The 22412-nt window shown below is 37.2% G+C and overlaps 1 protein-coding gene across 4 annotated transcripts in view; it reads left to right on the top strand.

Moving 5' to 3' along the window:
* Nucleotides 1-22412, top strand: part of Marchf1 (membrane associated ring-CH-type finger 1) — a 528109-nt gene that overhangs the window by 73966 nt on the left and 431731 nt on the right. For 2 of the 4 annotated variants that reach the window (XM_051181943.1, XM_051181942.1), the window contains exon 1: nucleotides 3440-3589. Coding sequence is in view for 2 of the 4 variants with exons in the window: in XM_051181944.1 (XP_051037901.1) it covers nucleotides 3491-3589 (99 nt within the window). In the remaining 2 variants the exon portion in view is untranslated. Of the gene's footprint in view, nucleotides 1-3186; nucleotides 3283-3381; nucleotides 3590-22412 lie in introns of those variants that run through there. The other 2 variants (XM_051181945.1, XM_051181944.1) reach the window with 2 other exon arrangements.

Raw genomic sequence — 22412 nt, 5'->3', positions numbered from 1 at the left:
ATATCTGGTGCACTGCTTGCTTTATTTTTCTTTCAAAAGCCTGTGCTGAAAAGAGCAGCAAAGCAGAAATCTTGGGGGGGGGGCGCTATGGTCTTGAGTGTTAAAGTTAGTATCTACAGAGCTGCATTCATGAGGCAGATGTAAGCAACACAGTAGTTTTGCCAGGACCCCAGGGCTAGAATACAGAACACAGAAGCAACACAAATCTTCAGATGTTTTTTATGAAACTGTGTCCAGGTGACAGTGAAGTTTCGTGACAGCTTAATCAATAACTATAGTGCAAAGTTTCCATAGAGTTCAGTTTATAAATCTGGATTGCATCATATAATATGAGAATACCAATTAGCTGAAGGGCTGGTCTTTAATAGTGCGGCCCCTCACTGTCTGCTTTTTGTTAGCACACAGCTGTTGGATGTAGGACTTCCCCTTGACTCAGTGGGATTAATGATTGTGTAATCTGCCTGGGCTCCCATAGGAGAACTGCAATCCCCAGCAGTTCACTGAGCTTTCGATTGTTATATGAGATGCTTGCCCCAGAGACTTCATACCCTCACTGGGAAGCATTTCAGGAGCTGCCTGGGGAATATGCCAGGTGAACACACAACAGAGACCCAGCTTTTTAGTGTCCCAGTGGTCCAAAACAGCCAAATATTAAAATGAAATGTTGGAACACATCTTTTTCTGCCCCAATTACAATCACAAAACTTTACCTGGGTTTATCACAATTCCTAATGTAAACTTGGATAATTTTTATTAACTTTTCTTAACTCTAGATATTTGGTTAAAAAGATTTAGCAGACATCCTCTTGTCTAGTGTGCAAAATATTCTAAGATATAAATGTTTTTCCTGAAATTCAATTTGTAATGTAAATTTAAGGATAAAAGATAGCAAACTGAAGTATCTCAACCATAGAAATCAAATTAACTTAAATTTTAAATGTTAGTTTAAAAGAAAACTCACAGTAAACAAAGGTTAACTCTCCATGCATAATGAAATGCAGGATTAAGAGGGGAAATTTGTTAATTCAAGCTAAAAATCTCCTTTCCTGTAACTTTAATGAATACTTTAGAGAAAAGTACTGAAGTCAAACTTTATCTGGAAAATTGCCTTGGCTATTACCAGGGGCTTCTATCAAATAAACAGTGGCAATATGACTTTCTCAAAGTTTATAATTGACATTTTAGTATTTGTCACAGACTATTAGATTTATAGACTTCCATTGCCAACCTCCTCTTAATTAAGACAGTCCTGGATAAAGGGATTAACAATTGCTTTTAAGCAAGGATGTGTCTCCTTTATAGTTATGAGTCACAAATGTGACTCAAACCACAGCAATGCTTAAGCAACATCAATTTAACCTTATATGGATTAATTTTTAAGAGATGTTTGACCTCCATTCCAAGCAGGTTTCAATTTCCATCCTCCTTTGCCTTCTGAGTGATGAGAATAGGGCACAGAAGTTTTGGAAGAGACTAGCATGCAAACTTCTGTATTTTACATTCCTTTACCAGCTGAGACTAATGAACAGAGTCAGTTTAGTGCATCCTGAGTCTACTTTTAGAATGGAGTCTACAGCATGTGGTTTATCTCCATGCACGCTTCCACTGATTGTGCTAAGGTTGCTTTAGTGCTGGACTATGTGGTCCTGAAGATTTGTTGTAAAGGAGTCATGGTTGGTTTGCAAGGTCCATTTCAGATGCTTATCATAGCCCTGATGGATCCCAATTAAGAGCAACATACCCTGGGTTAACTATGCTTTTTAAAATCTCTTCAGCTGGGCCAGATGGAGAGCAGAGGAATGAACCACATAAAGGTGACTAACTTGGAAAATGAATTGGTCCAAATTTGAAAATACATATAAGTATTTATTTCAATGTAAATGTTTAGATTAAGAACACTTTTGACAGTCTTCACATGGGTAATGTTTGTATTATTATCAATGACAGTAGCTATCTCTGCTATGCTTTATCTGTGTCCTGAATCTAAACAAACTAACATCTTATTGGAAATGGCATTATTGATATAAAATACAAAGATAATCAGTGATGGCTTACAGTGACCAACTGTGATGATCTCCTATGGATTGCTTTCAAAAAACGTTTTATTCTGTTTGTAATTTGAAGAGCAGAAATTCTGATTTACTTCCCTCAAAACATTTTATCCTCATAAGAGGACACAAAAGGTCTATGCCTGAATCAAACCACTGTAGTTCAGAAAGTAGAGGAGCCACACAGACTGAGTGCTGTGGCTGAGTCTGTGCTTCACTGAGGAGGATGCAGCTTTCTCAGTCCTGGTGTTGACTAGGGAGATGCACACTCACCTCTCTCCTCATTCCTTGCTCCACCCTCTCTGCTTCTGCATTCTCATTCTCCCTGACTTGCCCTTCCCTCACTTCCATTTCCTTCCTCTTCTTTTTTCTTATATCACCTTCTCTCCCTTCCCCTGCTTCATCTCTCCCCTCGTTTCTTCCATCTGTCTCTTCAGTCTTCCTTCCTTATTTCCTTCCATCTTTCACTCTCTCACTTCCTGCCTCCTCTTTTCCACCTTTTCTCCCCATCACCATCTTTTTTTAACCTTCTTTCCATTAGTTTAGCTCTCCCTACTTCTCTTCCTTCCATCCCTCTCTTTATTTTCTTTTCTGTTTTGCCCTTCTTCCCCTCTGCCTCTCTCCCTAACTCCCCTTCTCCATTCCCCTAACCCTGCTTTTTTCCCTTTTCCCCCCTTTCCCTTCTTCTCCCTCTCCCCCTTCTCAATTCCTCTCTCTTCTCTCCTTTCCCTGTCGTACCACTCCCTTCTTCTCATCTCCCCCTTCTCTCCCCGCACCCCCTTCCTTCTCTTTGCAGCTCAGGTTTAGCTCTTCACTCCACGCATCTCCTTTGACCTAAACAGATTATTGTAGCTGCATGAAGGGCAGTCATGACACAGGCAGCCAGTCTAGCCTTTCAAGGAAGGGATTTGTATCCAAATAGGACACTAAGCTTCTCAGCCTTCTGCCTTCTTACCTTGTCAGCAGGATGCCAGTCTCTGGGTGCTCCACAGACTCCTGGGGATCTGGATAGAAACAAAAGCTTGTGTCAGTCGCTGCAAATGTGGGAGTCTGTGCCATTAAAAAGGAGCAGTTGTTAATAAGGGCCCATGAGACCTGGGTTTCCTTGGTTTCCATGACAGTTATTAGGTACCATCGAAATTGAATTGTCTCCCGTGATGCTCTTAGGGGAGGGGGATGCATGAGTGACAAAGGAGTGCAGTTATGACTTGCAGTAAATCGTCCTTTGGAGAATGTAATACTTGTTTCTTACATATTTTTAAAAATCTCCTATCCGTGTGTTTGGCCACTGCTGCACAGTATCTCCAACACTATTTTCCTCTTTTTTATTTAGATCCAAGTTGGGAAAGCAAGGATATGAACAGTTCTGCAGGTGAGCTTCTCGGGGCGAGTGAAGCCATAAGGCGTCCAATCAGGGTTTGGCCACCTGCAGCCCTGCCAATATGCCCCTCCACCAGATTTCTGTAATCCCAGCCCGGGAGACTGCTAGCAATGGGAGAAGCTCAATGGGCAGAAACAAAGAGAAGAACAAGGAAGTCGAGGTAAGACATGGTTTGAAGCCACACAGCTAGCTCTGCTCTGCCTGTACAACCGGAGATGGCATGAACTGAAGAGCCCCTGGCTCCCAGCTGTGCATGTACTACTAGACTGAATTGTTTCTTGTGTGACTAAGGAGCTTAAAACTCTTAACTTCTGTTTTCTGAATGAAGCATCGAACCAAATCTACAGAGATACTTGGTGCTTGATAGATGTAAAACTTCTGCCTCATTTGCTGAAGTCACAGAATCTCTTTACTGATTCTTGAGGTCCTGGGTTGCTTACACGTACTATTGTACATTTTTGGAGAGGTCAATGTTAATTGTGTCTAGCTGGAGGGTTTGAAAATAACTTTCTTCACAAAGCAGCATATCTCCCTGGGCTAAGAAAAGTCTCACATCTACTGAACACTGAGTTAGTGCTTGGGGATTCATTGTTCGCCATTGCCTTTGCCTTGTATACGGGTTTTGACTTTGATTCCGGTTTGTTTGCATTTTATTTAAGAAAGTGTTGTTTAAAACTTAACATAGCTATAATATTCATTGTATTATATTCAGGCTTTATATTGGAGCAAAATTAGCAGCCATTCCTATAAGGTTAAACTGCATGAAAAGTCAGACACTGGGAACTTATGTAAAAGGGTTTTGAAAAAGAGACTGAGCAAAGCCAAGGGTATTACATGGAATTCTTATGGGTTCGATCATAATTGGAATTAAAGTAGAATGGCAAGTGGGAAGAAAATATGTTACAAAACTTTTGGAAGTTGGGAGGCTGAGGCTGGAAGTTCTAGAGTATAAGGTTAGCCTGAGCTGCAGGGAATGACACCGTCTAAAAAACAAATGAAAGGAAAAAAGCACACCAAAATCTGGAATATTCCATGTTGTTTAAAATACGTGTTTAATAATTCCCAGATATTATGCACATTTCCCACCTCCAGATCTGTAGCAGAATTGTGCTATTATTATTATTATTATTATTATTATTATTATTATTAATCTCTTCAAGGATAGCTCTATGAACAATGGAAATAACCCAAATATAGCAAAAAAGTAAATAAAATGATAGTAAAGTGTTAGGAATTTCCCAAGTGAAATAAAATAACTTTGACTATATCTTCAAATGCAAAGCGTATTTACAGTCTCTGCCTGTTTTATTTGACCTGGTTTTAAATGGGTCATGCAAAAGCAATGATTTCATCAGAACTTACAGAAAACTTCAGGAGTTCTCTGCCTAATGAAACTTCAAAGAGATATTCCTGAATGTTGGAATGGGAGGCACTTTTAGGATTTCAAATACATCTTTGTTTTCCATATAATGAAGTTAGAAGTTCCTATGAAAAAGAGTGTTTAACTTCTTGTTTAAATGTAGAGGCCACGAATTGTTTCATAGATGAACTAAGTAGCTTTAAAGGATCACAAATACAATTTAAGTGGGATAATTTAAGCCGCCTCCATCCTACATGTTAAAAAATAAAATTATTTATTACTACAGAATTACCTCTGTATGTTCAAGGCAGGTCCCCTGGAACATTTCCTGATTGTTGACAATTAAATATCATTTGGAATTCCCTGAGTGTTTTCTACTCACCTTAGAGTTATTCAAAGAATCCATATGCATATTTAACAACATATGATTTCAGAATTAGGGGTTTACTCCATTGTAACTCAACAAAGAATCCTAAAATCACTTAATATCTAATTTGATGTCAACATTTTGTTTCTTTATTTTATTTTTTGCTGTTGTTACTGATGCCTTGTTTTGTGGCAAAGAACAATAAAATGAATGTTGAAATATTTTATTAATGGTTACAGTTTAGAAGTTCTAGGTTATAAAAAGGAATGAACAGATTAAGTAAGATATTAAAAAATTCTAACCCCAGCTTCTATAATGAGTCTATATTTTAATGTATTTTACATGACACAAAGTTGCAACTTTTATCTGTTTGGTTAATACTGAAACTACAAAAGTAAGATAATATATGCCCAGTTTTAGTCTGGCCATTGTCAAGTGTGTGGGTGGATGTTTCCATCTTCCAGAAGCAGCAGTTTTAAGAGCCCTCTATAACTGAGCCTAGTAGGTTATTTTCAAAACTGAAAAGAAAAGAGGATTTGAAGTTGGGAAGGTGTGGAAGAAGAGATGAAGAAAGGGATTGAGGGTCAACTTTGTCAAAATGCATTGTATGAATATACAAATCCTCAAAGAATAAATAAAAAATGATAGTTTAAGGAAAGGACAGTGTCTCCCATTTGTAACCTAGATGCCTGACTTTCTTAGCAGAGCCAACGTTATGTTCTGACACTCAACATGACCACCACAGATCCTTCCTTCTGAAGTAAATACACTTGGATTATAAAATTATAGATTTAATATAACAGATGGGTGTGTAAAAATTAGTAGCAAAAGGCATGTGTATAAGCAACAGAACATTCTAAAATGGAAGCCAATAGTGTGACTCTCCTTAGTAGTATATATATATACATATAGTTATATATTATACATATATATAGTATATATTATACAAATATATATATATATATATATATATATACTAAAAATAGTCACACATTCTTATATAATTAATAAGAAATGGCTTGTTTGGGGATAATTCATTTATGCCTTAGGGAAACTAAGATCTTGGGGAAACCACGGGATAAGATGCCTTTCTGATGCACAGAATCACATTGGGTATGGTTTAGTTGATATTAGTGGTTGATGCTTTAAGTTTGCTTACGTTGTCAGTAAACAACTTCATTTCTACTAATCAATTCTTTCCTTCCAATACTAATGTTAGTTATTAAGGTTAATTATTACTACCAATGATTTTTTTAGAATTTAATATATAAGTACAATATATTTTCATCATACACAATTCCCCCCTTTCTCCAACTCCTAGTAAATCCTCCCAAAATTCCCTTCTACATTAATGCTGCCTTTTCTATAAGTATAATTAATACATATCAATAATATGTATCAGATAAAAAGATAGATAGATATTAGCATTGAAGGTATGTATGCACTCATGTGGGCTTTACTACTTACTTGGGCATGGTTAACCTATCAGGGCCCAACCCTAAAGAAACTGACTCTCTCTCTCAGAAGCCAAGTACCTGTAGTTCTTTTCATTAGGGTCAGGCTTTGTGACTCATGCTGTAGTCACATGACTCAGGCTTCTTGGATTCATGCTGGAATCAATATAGTCAGGCAACTATATTGGTAATAGATTATGGGTACAGAATCCATGTCATGTCCAGAATATAATATTTTATCAGTCCACTGATTCTTAACATCTTCCAAGCCCCTCTTAAATTTTAATTAACTAACATTATAAATCATAAATCTGGCTACTAGTGCACTCTTCTATTACAAGTATAGTGAATTTCATTAGTCAAGTGTTTAGCTGAAATTGACTTCTCTATATCTAGGAATTATAAGGATTATATAAACAATATTACTTGGCATGAAGCCAAGGTCTAGGACATTTTCTTTATAATTCATAGTCTCTGGAACTGGTTTCTCTAGGACACCACGTTTGAGACATGAATGCTCAGCATGGTCACACTGAGGCTACTGCAACCTGCGTTATTGGCTCCTTATGATTTATTCCCCTTAGCATAAGAATCAATAGGAAACTGCTAACTGGTGTCTTGTTAATGTTGATACATGTGTTGTGTAATCAAATAAAACATAAAGCTCCCAAGCTCTAACTAGTATTTGTTTTGTTAAAATTTAGGTAATATTGTAAAGGCAAGAAATGTACAATAAACTTTAGTAGTGAGGACCCTGGGATGATAGCTGGCTTCATCAAACAGAACCTTAAACATTGTTGTTCTAATGTTAAAACTACTGGTCAAGAAAAAGACCACTACCATATTTAAAGCAAGCTTTAATTAATACTGACTAGGATGATGAACTCTGGCCAGGTCCTTTCTTGAGTTCTCAGAAAAAGAAGACAAGTCATATTTGGAAGAGCTTTATAAAGGCAAACCCATAAGGCTATCGTATTTCCCATCAGGTTCAATCCTGGGCAGGTACATAGCCTAACATACTTGTTGTTTACAAACCTCCTGTTTCTTGTGCTCAAGCACATTCAATTAAGTCAAACAAACTTGTTTAGAGGAAGGAAAACATGTGATGTTTTATCATCCATAAATAATAGCCTCGAGCATTTCAGGAAGTACCTGTCCTTGGGCAAGGGGCTTGGAGGTTAAAGGGGGTTGTTTGTCTTATGAATATCTTAGTCTCAGTAATTAAAACGTAAAACAAAACATTGGCTCTCACATTCTTAAACTTAGCCTTTTTTGAAAACAAAATCAAAACAATAACAACAACAACAAAGTGTTTTGCTTCTTTTGAAAAGAAGTCTACAATTCTAATAGATGTGAATTTTAAAAAAGATTTTATTTTTTCCCTGCTATTATTCCTGTTACCATTCACAGGCCTGTTTTACTTGTCACATGACTAAGGGCAATTATTTGAGAGGTTAGGTAGCATAGACTTCATTATAGAAATAGCTGGGTAGCTACAGGAAGTCAGCCACTCATCTTGTTGCTCTAGGGGTGATTTATAAAGGAATTGAAGGGTCAAAGACTTGTGGGTGCCCTTCTCACAGTTGTTGGCTTGTGGCCAAATTGGGGAACATCTGTAGTTGGCTGTTTTTCACTATTTGAATCTTTTGGCTCCCAAATAAATCAGATGCAGAGGCTTATTGTTTATTATAAATGTCCAGCCTTACCTTAGCTTGTTTCTTAAATCATCCCCTCTATTTTTTTTGCCTCTGGGCTTTTACCTTTATCTATTTCTGTATATCTTTTCCTTCCTTCTTACTCTGTGTCTGGCTGTGTGCCTGAGTGGCTGGCCCCTTCTTATATTGCTCCTCCATCTCTGCTCCCAGATTTCTCCTCCTACTTAGTCTCTCTGCCTGCCAGCCCCACCTATCCTATCTCCTGCCCAGGTATTGGCTATTTAGCTCTTTATTAGGCCAACCAGGTGTTTTAGACAGGAAAAGTAAGACAGCTTCACAGAGTTAAACATCAAAGAATGAAATGCATTAAACAAATATTCTACAGCATAAACAAATGTAATACATCTTAAACTAATATTCTACATCACACATCTAATTAGCTAGTCAGATGCTTTTCAGTTCTGCAAATGTCCAGAAAGAAGGCCGTTATTCCCTTCTTATTCATATTATTTTGTTCAGCTGCAATTCTTAACAAGTTGCACAATAGATAGGAGAGGACAAGCGACTTGAAGTTCTCTCACTCGTCACCTAACTCGTGGTAATAAAAGAAAACATTCCCCCCTTGATTACAATAGAGGACAAAGTCAGGTGAGGACTAACAGCAGGGACTCAGCAGGAGATCTGATCTGAGAGTCCAGTTTTGCTGCTCTAACAAGATTTTGTTATTGTGCTTTACTCTGGATACCCAGCAGTGTTTCTATTACATGGCCAGTCCAGCTCAGTGGGGGTATAGGGAGTACTGAAGACTCACCTTTATTGGACATCTGGTGATTTTGTTATGCTTCATCCTTTCTTTCTCATAGCACCAAAAGATGTCAGAGAGCCAGTTTCTGCTTTTTCTCAGCCCTTGAGTTTGTGATGAGCCTAGATTAGTTTAAAATAGTCATTATATTCTAATACTTGACAGTGATAACTGTTTTAGGGATGGATACATACGCCTACAATCCATGAAAATAATGTCAACACTGAATGAACTTTTAATGACTTTAAGGTAAAGAAGGTCTTGTTTTAAAATTTTACCTCTCTCCTACATTTTCTCTTCTTATGGATAACCTGAGTGGAGAATTCAGCTTTGGGTCTGAATGTTGGGAGGAAGGCCAGGATGAGACTTCCAGATGCTAAAGGTATCAGAATGAGAAGGAGAGGAATAGGGAGGGGAAGGAGATAGAGGTGTGAAGCTTAGTTTGGGTGAAAATTGAGCTATATGTTCTTGAAAGTAACTCTTGTTCAAAACTACAACTCTCCAGGGAATGACCCAATTATGTACTTTATCTTCATCATTTTTTAAGTCCATGCCTCTTGGTTGTAACACAAAGGATTCTAAATATTAATTTGCCAAAATACACTTGGAGCTTTGTAGCACAGAGGGTAACTGCCCTCTGAGTTTTAGCTGGTATCTAGGTGAAAGTTTCACAAACATTAATTTATGAATGTCATGTGCAGAGGGTACATTTAACCAGAGCATTCAGGTTAATGTTCTGTATTAACCAAATAGAGTACGTATTCAGCAGGTGTGAGCCTGCCACTGTAGGGAGACTGCCACGGGGTAGAGAGGCTAATTCTCTTTCACATTTCTCTAGATGAACACTTTCCAACTTCTATCCCAGTCTAAATTGAGTATTAGAGTCCCATGTGCTTAGAATGAATTCTACTGCATATGCTAATTGTGTTAAGATACTTTTTTATATAATGAAAACCAGCCAATTTCCATATTATTATTATTTGCTTTTAGCAATGAAATTAGCATAATCCACATTAATTTTTCTTGTTTAAAACAGATGTTGTAGGTAATTGCATTAATAAGTAAGACTGCATAACACATTTTACTGACTCTCAAATGATAGCAATTAGTAATTAGTGGCATACCATGGTCAGTAGTTTTGAAACTGTGGCCTCAAATGGCAGGTAGTTTGTTTGGTCACTTCTCTGGTATGAATTTTTAAAAGTCCCATGATAAATTCACAGCAGAGTTAATGAGACACCAAGTGGTCACTGTGTGAAGATTGTTGAACAAAGATCTTGAAGTAGAAGAAGTCTTGGTACCTGGCAAGAGCAGGTGCAGCTGCTGCTATGAATGTTTTATTAATAAAAAATTTAAAAATCATGCTGATTAGATAACACTTAACTCAATTCATTGCCACACAAAGAAACCACTGACAATACCAATCTGGATTTAGAATCCTTCCATTGGGGGTCCAGTGAATGGGAGGTGTTATAATCTGAGCATTGCCTTCCCATAGCTCACTCCTTGGACTATCACACTGAGCTACTTGCCAGCCTCAATAACCTCCAGGTGAGGGTGAGAAATGACATCTATCTGATACCCATTCTCTTCCTTGTCTCAGCAATCTGGTAAATAACAGAAGGGGGCATGACAGGAAGGTAGAGTTGTTCATAAGGTTTTGTTCTTGAAGGAGTTAAAGGAGACTGAAGAAAAGGACAGAATTGTCTTGGATGCTGGGTGACAAGCCTCTAATTTTTCACCTTGATTGTCCCATTTATAAAATCCTGCAAATCTGGGTAACAAAAGCAAGAATGACAACTGCAGTGGTGTCTCTTCAAACAGTCAGTGTGTGTTGTATCTGATACAAAACAACAGTCTCCAGGATTTCTGATATTGATGCCAACATGAACAAAGGGATGGGGACAGGCTAGAGGAAAGAATGGCACCAGAAAGCCAATGAACAGGCAATGCTGCAGAACTCTTAAAGTGAGGCTATTGTGAGACTCAGAAAATAAACATTTACAAAGTGAGGCACCAGCTATGTGCTTGCACATGCTCAGAGTCTCCACAGGTATAAACAGTTCCTACCTGTAAATCTAAACATGTCTATGCCGGCAAAAAGTCGCTATGGTGGTAGGTGGCTGTGAATGTTCAGGGACTCAAACCAAGATTAATTATGCTAAACATAAAAATGTCTGATAGATTTGCTGTCATGATATTAGAACACTTTTAATTATTAGAACTCCAGCAGTAAGTTTTGTTTTGACCCTCAGGCAAATATGATCTTTAACTATAGAAGTCAAATTAGAGTTCCTTCATGATTTGTAGGATGTCATCTCTGTTGCTATTTGTCAAGTGTTCAATGAATGCCTCAGCTGTCACTGTTATTGCTATTTATCATGTGACTCAGGTACTCTACTAGTAAGCACAAAGGGAGTTGAAAAGCAACTTTATATTCATAATTTCTCATTATGTAACTGTATGGGCTGAAATGCAATATGATGAGGCTTTTCAAGAGAATAACCCAGAAGAAAAGTGACTACATATAAGACCTCAGTAAGGTTCAAGATCTGTGCCTCAGTTTCTACAGATATTAAATAGCCACACATGTAAGAACTACATTATAAAAATAAGAAAAGAAAACTAACAAGTTTACTCAGGGAGAGGTTCTTGTCATGAAAACCTGATGGCTTGAGTTTGATCACTGGAACCCATAGAGTAAATTGTCCTCTGACTTCCCCATGTGCACCATAACACATGCACATACACACATACAAACCCCCACACACACATATTCACACACTAGTAATGGGTAACACTTTTAAATAAAAAATAAGAGAGTTAAACTGAATAGGTATTTCTAAAAAACAGAGGTTTCGCTTAGAGAAAATAAACATCATTAGTTTTGGAAAAAATGGAAATGCAGTTAATTCTTCATTTTTGGTTATATTTTGTACCCATATCTTTTATTCTTAATAAAAGTAACTTAGTGTCTAATTAAATTTTCTGTTTCAATAAAGAAACATTTAAGATCATATGACTCCACATTTTGTGAGTATTATTAATGTGACAAAAGTTAATGATAATGAAAAGACCACTTCATTGATATTTGAAGTTTGTTAAACCGACCTCTACTTGAAAACATCATGAATGATTGACTTAGATAAGGGAAATCTAGTCTTATAGCTTTTCTTTGCTGCTTGACACCATCCTCATTGTTGACATATCAAGACCTTTCTAAAATCAAGAACATCCATCCATAGACATAAATACTACCATTTACTTCAGTTACATGAACCTATTAGAAAGTGTTCTTTACTCATAATGATATTGTTCAAAGTTTTATGGGCTTAAAATTTGTTTCATAAGTGTAATGTAGTTTGATATTTATTTTTACTTGTCTTCATACATATGTTAGTAATATTCATGATTGCTTAATAAAATCAATTCTTTAGGTTTTATTTGAAAATAATGTATAGAGAAGTAAAATGATGGCACTGAATTAGAAAAACTTGTGGAGAGTTTATGCAAAAAATTAATTTATGAATTCAGAGAAATGATGAAATTGCTTCATAGTTGTGATATTTAGTTTTCTCAACTTTAAGCAACATATAATAACATTGGGAGATAAAGTTTTCAAGGGATTGTCACCTACATTTTGTGATCTCTGAGTCAACCCTGGCTTCACCTGAAAAGCTTCACACAATGGTCTCTTTAGGCATCCATGTAGGAATATCGCTGACACATGCCTTCCCTAGTCACAGAAGATTTTTTTATAGCCCCTTTCTTCTATCCTTGGCTGTAAAATCAGAACCACATGGCAGAATCTGCCAAGTTCTGCTGCTGCTGGGGTTGGAATATAGCCCCCTTGTTCAATTACATCTTCACAAGTTTTCTCTTTTCCAAAGTTTCATCATGGCCTAAGCTTGGCTGGTCTGAAATTTACTCTATAGACCATCTGGCTTCAAACTTAGATATCCACCATTCTCTGCCTTCTGAGTGCTAAGATTAAATGTGGGCATCATGGTGCCCAGCCCTAAGCTTTTCTTTAATTCCTTCTCAAAAGATGGAAACTTAGCTGGGTCTCCACTCTCTTTATTGTATCTAACATTAGAATTTTCTTTAATTTGTTCATCTCCTTGAACATGGGATTTAATTCCAGAATATTTCCTGATGCCACTTTCTTACCTTCCTTGCTCAGCTTGCTCCTTTTCTTTATTGATTTTTTTATAAGAGTGAACACTAATAACAAAATGATAGAGTCAATATTAGGCTGTATTGAAATTTCCTCTGTCAATACCATTAATACAAAACTCTTCATTTTAGCCTCAGGAAAGTTTCTGCAAAAGGGTAGAAAGAAGCCACATTTTCTACAAAAATATCACAATAACAGAAGCCAAGAACCAAGCCATGTACTAACATTCTTCTCCTCTGAAACCCCTTGAGACAGGCCCCCACAGTTCAAATCATCCTCAGCATCACTGCCTTATAAATTCCTACTAGGATGGCCCATTACATCCCACTTAAATCTTTCTACTGCCTTTCTAATCCATAGTCCCACAGTCCATATTTCTCTAAATTAAAGCATGGTTAAGTTTATCCTATAATACTCCAATCCCTGGTAACACCATCTGTCTTAAGGTTTTATTGTTGTGAAGAAACACCATGACCATGACAAATTTATGAAGGAAAACATCTAATTAGGACTGACTTACAGGTTCAGAAGTTTAGTCCATTATAATCATGGCAGGAAGCATGGTAGCATGAAGGCAGACATAGTGCAGAAGAAAGGCCTGAGAGTTCTGCATCATGATCTTCAGGCAAGAAAAAGAGACAGAGACTGGCATTCCAGCTAAAAGACCTGCATGTGATCTCTTACTTGTATTTTCATCCTGATAGTCACATACTTGAACTTATTCAGACTTTAACAAATGAGTCAAGATTTCAGTTGTGAATTCCACAACTGAATTAAGAGCATTTGATAATAGTTTTGGGTCTACAAAGCCAAACTTGGAACTTAAGGAAGAGGGGGAGGGGTGTATGTCACCACAACATGTACTGAGGGGGTTTAAAAACATGTTATTTTAAAAATGTCCATCAAAATATGTGTTTTCTCTCCACACCAGTTACATTTGAGTCTGGATGAGACAGAAATTTTGGCCAACATTTGCTTAGGAGATTCAGTCTGATTCACAGGCTGCAGGTATAAAAACCAATGGGGTTTATTTTTTGTTGATTTCTTTGTAATTCCAGGTATGGTGTCAAGGTTTTTATACTAGGGTGGGGTCTGGAGTCTGGAGAGAGAGACAGGAATGGGGCTCACTAGACCCCAAAGTATTAGCAAATGCTCTTAGTTCTGTCCTTTGCCTCATTTCACTCCCATTACTTATTATTGCAACCATTTTCTAATGGGTTTTCAGCTCCCCCCCCCCATAATAAGTTTCTCTGAAAACCCAGTAAGCCATATCGAGGTGAACTGAAATAGTAAAACAGGTTTATTTGAGCAAAGTAATTCCCAGGTGAGTTCTCCAGTCCCAGAAATCAAGGCTGGAGAAGCCATACACACAGATTATAACAGGAAGATTATATAGGTTGTAGGTATAGTCAAAAGTTGAGAGATTTAGGTGGTGAGTTGGGTGGCTAGGAACTTCAGGAGAGGAAGTTGCAATAACTGCCAAGAATGAAGACTTTGGCTTTTAGTTGCCTTCCCTTTGTTTGGAGACTGAGTTTGAAGGGAGAGAGCCAGGAATGAGGATTCTCAGACTGTGCAGGGAAAGCTTCCAACTGAACACATTCTTCCTATTTAGATTGGTGGCAAGTCCAATGATGTCTATTCATTTCAAACCGGCAAAGTCCTTTCCAATCCGTGCTTAATGTATCTCAAAAGTTATCATCTTAAAATATACTTCATCCCTATAAATCACTGTAAGATAAATATTTTTGTTTTCAATTTGAGACTACTAGATTCTTTGAGACTACTAGATTCCAGGCCACTTAAAATTCTCAGACTGTAATTGTGAGATCTGTGTGCAGTTTTCTTTAAATTCTCATACCACATTACTATTTTGTAAGGCTTTTTGAGATACCATCATCATCATCTCTAATACTTCCAAGGTTTTTTGTTTTTCATTTTTTTTAGTGTGTGTGTGTGTGTGTGTGTGTGTTTAAAATAGAAATCAATGAGCTAAACATTAGTTTTAATTTAAATGTGTCATCTACCTTGAGTTTTGAGACAGTCCCTTACTAAATAGGTCACATGGTTTATCAAATAAGTCCCAGGGATTGTGTTGCTTTGAATGAGAATGGTACTCCCTAAACTCATATATTTGAAAATTTAGTCACTAGGGTCAGGGAGTTGGTCTGTTAGAGGAAGGTTAGGAGTGGCCTTGTTGAAGTAGTTGTGGCCTTATGAAGGAAGTATGCCACTCTGGGAGACAGTTGAAGTTTCAAAAACCCATGTCAGCCCCAGTCTGTCTATCTCTGTCTCTGTCTCTCTCTCTTTGTCTATCTCTCTCTGTCTCTTTCTCTTCCTGTGGGACATGATGTAAAGTTCTCAGCTACTGCTCCAGTGTCATGCCTGTCTGTCCCTAGCCATAATGATCATGGACTATCCCTCTAAAACTATAAGCAAGCCCCCAATAAAATGGTTTCTCCAAAAACTGTCTTGGTCATGATGTCTCTTTACAGCAATAGACCAGCAACTGAGACACAGGTCTATCTAACTTTGCCACTCTTATGCCAGGATTATAAAAGCACACAAACACAATTATTTCGTCTGGGTTCTAGGGATTTTATTCTTGTTCTTTGGTGGTATTTACACACCAAGCATTTTATCAACTAAGCTGTCTCTCCAGCTTCTTTCTCAATACTACTGAAAGGTTTGTGTAGTTATTCCCATGACCTCATCTTAACTCCTGAGATGCCTTCCACATTTGAAATGCTGCTGGGAAAATTTGAAGAGGATTAGTTTTGCCTTTTATGCCTAGCGAGTGTTGACTCCATGTGCATTGTGTTTGAAAACTTAAGTTTCCTCTCAGTTTCTCTCTCAACTTATATCTTATATGCATCCCTCAAGATCAAGAAACTTCCTGGCTTTTTAACTTTCACAGTCAATTCTGGCAAAAGATTTTACAACTAACAATGGTTAGACTTTAGTTGAGCCCTGACAATTTCTTCTCAAATTTATTGCCATCATTATCTCCTTGAGATCCCTCCAATTCCTATATTATCTTTCAGATCAGAGTTAACCAGAAACACCAGATCAATTGGACACACACTTGTATAATTCATCATAGAAAAGACTTGTGTGAATACGAAGCTAAGAGGTCACAAAATGTACAGTTGGCATCTCAGACTCTTGAAACAGCCAAAAGCAAGCATAAGTTCAGTCCAAGAATCAGTATACTTGTGATGCAAGAAGAGCCCAGTTGTTATTTTATGATACTTTATCTTTGTACTGAAGAACAAAATGTGTCATCTCAGACATCAAAACAGGAAGAATTCTCTCTCACTAAGACTTTCTGTTGTGTTTTTTCTTTTCTTTTTTTTAATTTTTTTTAAATTTTATATAACCAAGTCCACTTAAATGAAAACAAACATTTATAGACAATATTTGGGAATTTGGGCGTCGTTCTTTCCAAATTACTTCTTGCTGATAAGGGGCGCTATTATGGGGGATTCGAAGAAGATTCAGAAATCCTGGCTGTAGTCTGTAAGGCTGCTTTTTCCAGCTGTTTTGAATGTAGGATCACCTGGTACTCTGTTTCAGGTGGTCTGGCTTGATCAAACCACATTAGTCTGGAAGGAATCCACAGCTTTTCATTTTCTGTGGAAACAAAAATAGAATCCTTTTCCCCAGTAACTTGTCTTTGAACTTAAATTTTGGAGTCAAAGCATTTTTTTTAATTTAATTTATTATTTTACATGTCGATCACAGGTCCCTCTCCCTCCCTCCCTCCCTCCCTTTGCCCCTGCCTCCTTTTCTCCCTTTTACCCTCTCTGCCTTCTCACATGCACTCTAACCACCCTACTCTCCCATCCCCCACCTCAATTCCATATGTAAGGGAATGCCATCCACTTGGGGTCATGTAGATCTGACAGGTCATATGATGTAAGGACTAGGGCTTCTCTCTTGCCTCTAGGTTAAGTCACTTATACCTCCATGGGGGATGTGTTCTAAAGGTCCTTTTGAGCACCAGGGATACATTCTGGCTCCACTGTCTGAGGTCCCTTAGACTGTTCAGTCCTTTTGAGTGAGACCCATATTCGAGGCGCCTGAGTCAGGCCCATGCTGGCTTCCCAGTTATCAGTCTGGTGGCTGTTAGCTCCTCCTTGTTCAGGTAAACTATCTCTATGTGCTTCTGCTGCCTGGTCTTGTCCTCTCCATCTGCATCTGGGTTGTACTTGGACTCAGTGTTTATGTATGGGTGTTTGCTCCTGTTTCCTACAGGCATTAGTTGAGGGCTACATGGATAAGTTAGTCGTTGATCTCACTCTCTGGGAAGGGCATTTATGGTAGCCTTTCCATGGAACCTCAAATGAACCTCTTAGAAGAGAAAGTAGGAGGTACCCTTGAACAAATTGGTATAGGAGACCGCTTCCTGAACATAACTCCAGGGGCACAGACACTGAGAGAAACAATTTATAAATGGGACCTCTTCAAATTTATAAGCTTCTGTAAGGCAAAGGACACAGTGGACAAGACCAAATGGCAGCCCATAGACTGGGAAAAGATTTTCACCAATCCTATATCTGAAAAAGGGCTGATCTCCAAAATATACAAAGAACTCAAGAAATTAGTAAACAAAATACCAAATAACCCTATTTAAAAAATGGGGTACAGAACTGAAGAAAGAATTCTCAATAGAGGAAACCAAAAAGGCTGAAAGACACTTAAGAAAATGCTCCACATCCTTAGCTATCAGGGAAATGCAAATCAAAACAACTTTGAGATACCATCTTAATCCTGCCAGAATGGCGAAAATTAGAAACAGCAATGATGATTTATGTTGGAGAGGATGTGGAGACAGGGAAACACACTCCTCCACTGCTGGTGGGAGTGCAAACTCATACAGCCATTTTGGAGATCAGTATGGCGGTTCCTCAGGAAAATGGGAATTAGTTTACCACAGGACCCAGCAATCCCCCTCTTAGGCATATACCCAAAGGATTCACATCCATGCAACAAAGACATCTGTTCAACTATGTTCATAGCAGCACTATTTGTAATAGCAAGAACCTGGAAGCAACCTAGATGCCCCTCAATTGAAGAATCGTTAATGAAGATGTGACACATCTACACAATGGACTACTAATCTGCAGAAAAAAATAATGGTATCTTGAAATTCGCAGGCAAGTGGATGGCACTTTAAGAAACCATCCTGAATGAGGTAACCCAGTAAAAAAAATAGGAACACGGATGCTATGCTTTATTCAGTTTACTGCTACAATTATTCATCTCACTACGATTATTCATCTCATTTGGAAATGCAGATACTCTTAGAGTAGTGTCTGGCCAAGCACCCAAGCATGCAGTTACTCAGTGATGTTGACAATAACATTTACATTCACACAAAAGCAAGGTATCTGTGTTGGGGTTTTATAGAACCATCATTTCTTGATATTCTACATTTCTGTAATAGTTATTGTTATTTGTAAACCTAAGTTCAAATATTTGTCCTTTTAAATAAGGACTGCTATGCTTACGATTGCAGCATAATAGAAATGTTGGAATGGCAAAACAAGATGATATCTCGGTTCCATGTGGATAAGGCCTACACAGGAAAGTCTCAATCATTTCATAGTTTGTTCATTCATTTATATAGTACAAATGTTAGAAAAAAAGCTAATGACAATACTGCCATAGGAAATATCTGTACATAGCTGTTTTGTGTCACTTGCATTCCCTATAACATGACCATCTCATGGTAAAAATAACTTCTTGGTGGAGATTCAAGCCTTCAAGGATGACTGTTGTAATAATCAAGACTGTATTATTTACTTTTCTACTGACATTACCAAATGCATAACAATAAGTTACTCAAGGAAGGTTGATCTTTGCTTAAAGTTTTACCATATATAGTCTATCTTGTCATGCAGTGAAAATATTTGTCAGATGGTCACACTACGTCCACATTAATAAAGAGAAGCCAGTTAATGGAGCTAGAATATAAAAATTTATGGTCTACTTTCCAGTAACACTTTTTCTCAGTGAGATCATACTGTCAAAGGTACCAAAAACTTCTGGAATAGCACCACCAGCTGTGGACCCAGTAACCCGAGTCAAAGAGAACATTTTATATTTAAGACAAGTTAAGTTGAATTCTCTTTTATAATCAGATCTTAGATGTATGAACAGTGTTTTCACTGAACCTATTAGACTACCCCATCAAAAGAGAAGGGCTATAAATACTTCCTCTTGAAGAACGTAAGAATAAATAGTTTAGGGTCATGTTTCAGGCTATCGAATGTAGGTACTTCCATTTTATTGGTCAAAAATTTCAATTTTAACAAGCTATGACTGTCTCTAAATATTCTTAGTAACAGGTAAGTCATGGTTTAAGCCAGATGTTGTATCAAAAGCCACAGCACTACCCTACTTATCCACAGATCTTCTGTTCAATATCCCAGAGTTTATGGAGGAAACTTTACTTCAACTTTAAGTTATTTATCTATTCAGCATATGTTAAATTTTGACAATAAGAATAAAAATTTGCAGTGAGGAGACCTTTGAACAAGAGAGATACCTCTCATTACCTAGAACATCTAGTATTTTCATTATGTTTATCAGAATCCTTATTTGCTATTTTACTATTATGTCCTTCATGTTTTTATGTGAGATTTTATTTTTTAACATCGGTTATTCTTTATAATATGGTGCATTCATTCCAGAAATCACTGGTTCTTGTTGTCCCTTGAAACCAAAGATCTTGATGTGCAACTTTCTGCTCAACGGTGTTTCTGACCTGTCATAAAACATATTGTAGGCAATGTAAGACTGTGGAAGACAATACAAACCAAGCATTAAAAAACACTCTTCCATTAAGATTGTTCCTTGTGAATTCCTAAAAGGCAGACAGCCAAGAATCATGGAAGCTTGTCTTTCTTTACAGCACACAGATAGCCACTCATTAAACATGTGGGTGTAGCTAAAGTCATATGTCCCCAGCTCATGTTTGTATGTATGAGAGCCACTGAGATTATGTGAACATAACCTACACCTAAATAACTCACCAAAATGTGAGAGTAAATGATTATGCCACAAAGCAAAACTAATCTTTATCTTCCCTAAAATATATGTTGATAATTTGTGTTCTAGAGCTGACTTAACACTTGAAAATTTTGTACAGCTAGCCTCAGCAGTTTCTGAAGTTCAGTGAAGATTTTATGCTTGCCACCCCATGACATTTGAAAGGATCTGACAGTATAGTTTAATACCATATTTACATATAGAAATAATTTATTGCCATTTCTTGATTAGTTAATTTCAGCTGCTAATTTAACTTCACAACTCTAACAGTTGTCACTGATCATGACAATTTGATTCTTCTAAATTGAGCGTTTGAGTTTTTTGTATCTTATCGAACTCTTAATCACTAGAGACATCTTACCATAAAGACCTTACAGTAAAAAGAAATCTAGTTCATCAATGTGCAATGTTGTCTGGATATTCAAGATTGAATAATTTCAAATATAAGTTGAAAAGTTCTTTTGTCAGCAATCTTTACCTTGGCTTAGTCACAGTTTATTGTTTTCATCTATATTTTTAATAGCTGCAAGAAAGGCATTGCTTATTGTTTTAATTTCTGTTACTTTAGCAAATACCTGAAAGAATCAAGTTAAAAGCAGGCCATGTTTTGGCTCATGGTTTTAGAGGTTTTACTTCATCATCAGTTACCTCTGGTGTGCTAAGTCTGAAGTCTGTGGTGGCTAAGTGTTATGAAGGAGAGCTGTTTATATCATGGCAACCATTTCTTAGCATTGTGTTCTATCCTGCCTTCCAGTTTATTGGAGGTAGGCTTTATAATACTAGGTCCAGTTTATATATAATCTTTTATGTTATATTACTAGGTCTTCTACATTTAACTGTGTCTGAAAAACCATCACATACATACCCTGAAGAATATATTACTAGTAACTTTTGGGGTTTTTTTCTCAGTCTTATTAAATTGGCCAATCAAACCTCTTGAAAGGGTAATATTGAGTTTGAAAGGTGTCATAATTTTAGAGGATATCTTAAAGACAAGAAATCTTTGAATCTAGCCTCTAGGCCTTTAAATTTAGTAACACAGTAATATATCTTACCATGGAGGCCCTATATATTTGGGTCAAGAATCTGAATTAGGGAGACATGGTTCAGCATGTACTACTCTTGCAGAGATTCCAAGGTCAGATCTCTGAACCCATACTGAGTAGCTTGCAAACACCAATGACTCAAATTCCAGAGGCTTCTAAAGCTTATAAACTCTTCAGGTAACCATATTCATGTACATACCCCCACAGAGACATGCACACATACATATAATTACAAATAAAAACTAAGAATTTGGGTTGCATCTTCATTTGCCCTATTCTCAATCCCCTGGGCTTCTCCTCACTTCCCAGAGACTCTTGTCCCTGCTTTTTCACCTTTGGTGTTAGATCATCCATCTGTCCTCACTTCTTTATTGTGCCAAACTCAGATCCTTGCTTCATTCTCATCTCTGTCCACTTTCTTATTTCACCAGCATTTACAGTTCTGTATATTGTAAAACTTTCTCTAATAGAGCTAATCTTACTGGCAAACCCAACCCAATGAACTTGAACTAGTTTTCTGTGAAGCACTACCACTTAATTAAATACAACATAGCTATCCACTCACTCGTCAATGGTTTGTTATAGGCAATAACCACAAGATTTCTTCAGTTCCTGACATAATAAGCTATTTCTGGCTAGAAAATTAAAGTTTTCATTTTTTTGTCTACTTTTCTGCATGTTCTTCATGGAAATGATTATCCCCACCTGTCAGTTTATCTGAAACAGTACTGCAACACTCTGCTTCACTCTTTTTCCTGCTTCTTTGCTTTCCTTTCCTTATTATTTTCCTTATTATAAGTGATACCAACTTGAAATAACATATTAGTAAGCATTAAGTGATCTTACTTAATGTACATGTGTTATAAATGGTACCTTTTCAGTTGGCTTATTCAATAGCTGTATAGTCTAGCTCTATCAGCTGTATAGCTGCTCAGTTTATGGGATTGGACGCTTCATCAATTCCAGTCCTATCCTGAAGGCTTGTCAGTTTCCTGGAGAGCTACTGGCATGCAACTCACACTTCAAAGCTGAAGCAATTGGACTGTGTTGTCAGTGGAAGGTGGTGAAG

This window comes from Phodopus roborovskii, unplaced genomic scaffold (assembly GCF_943737965.1).
Source record: "Phodopus roborovskii unplaced genomic scaffold, PHOROB, whole genome shotgun sequence".
Classification (NCBI taxonomy): domain Eukaryota; kingdom Metazoa; phylum Chordata; class Mammalia; order Rodentia; family Cricetidae; genus Phodopus; species Phodopus roborovskii.
The sequence above is the reverse complement of the archived record's forward strand: the minus strand, read 5'-3'. Positions and strand labels throughout refer to the sequence as shown.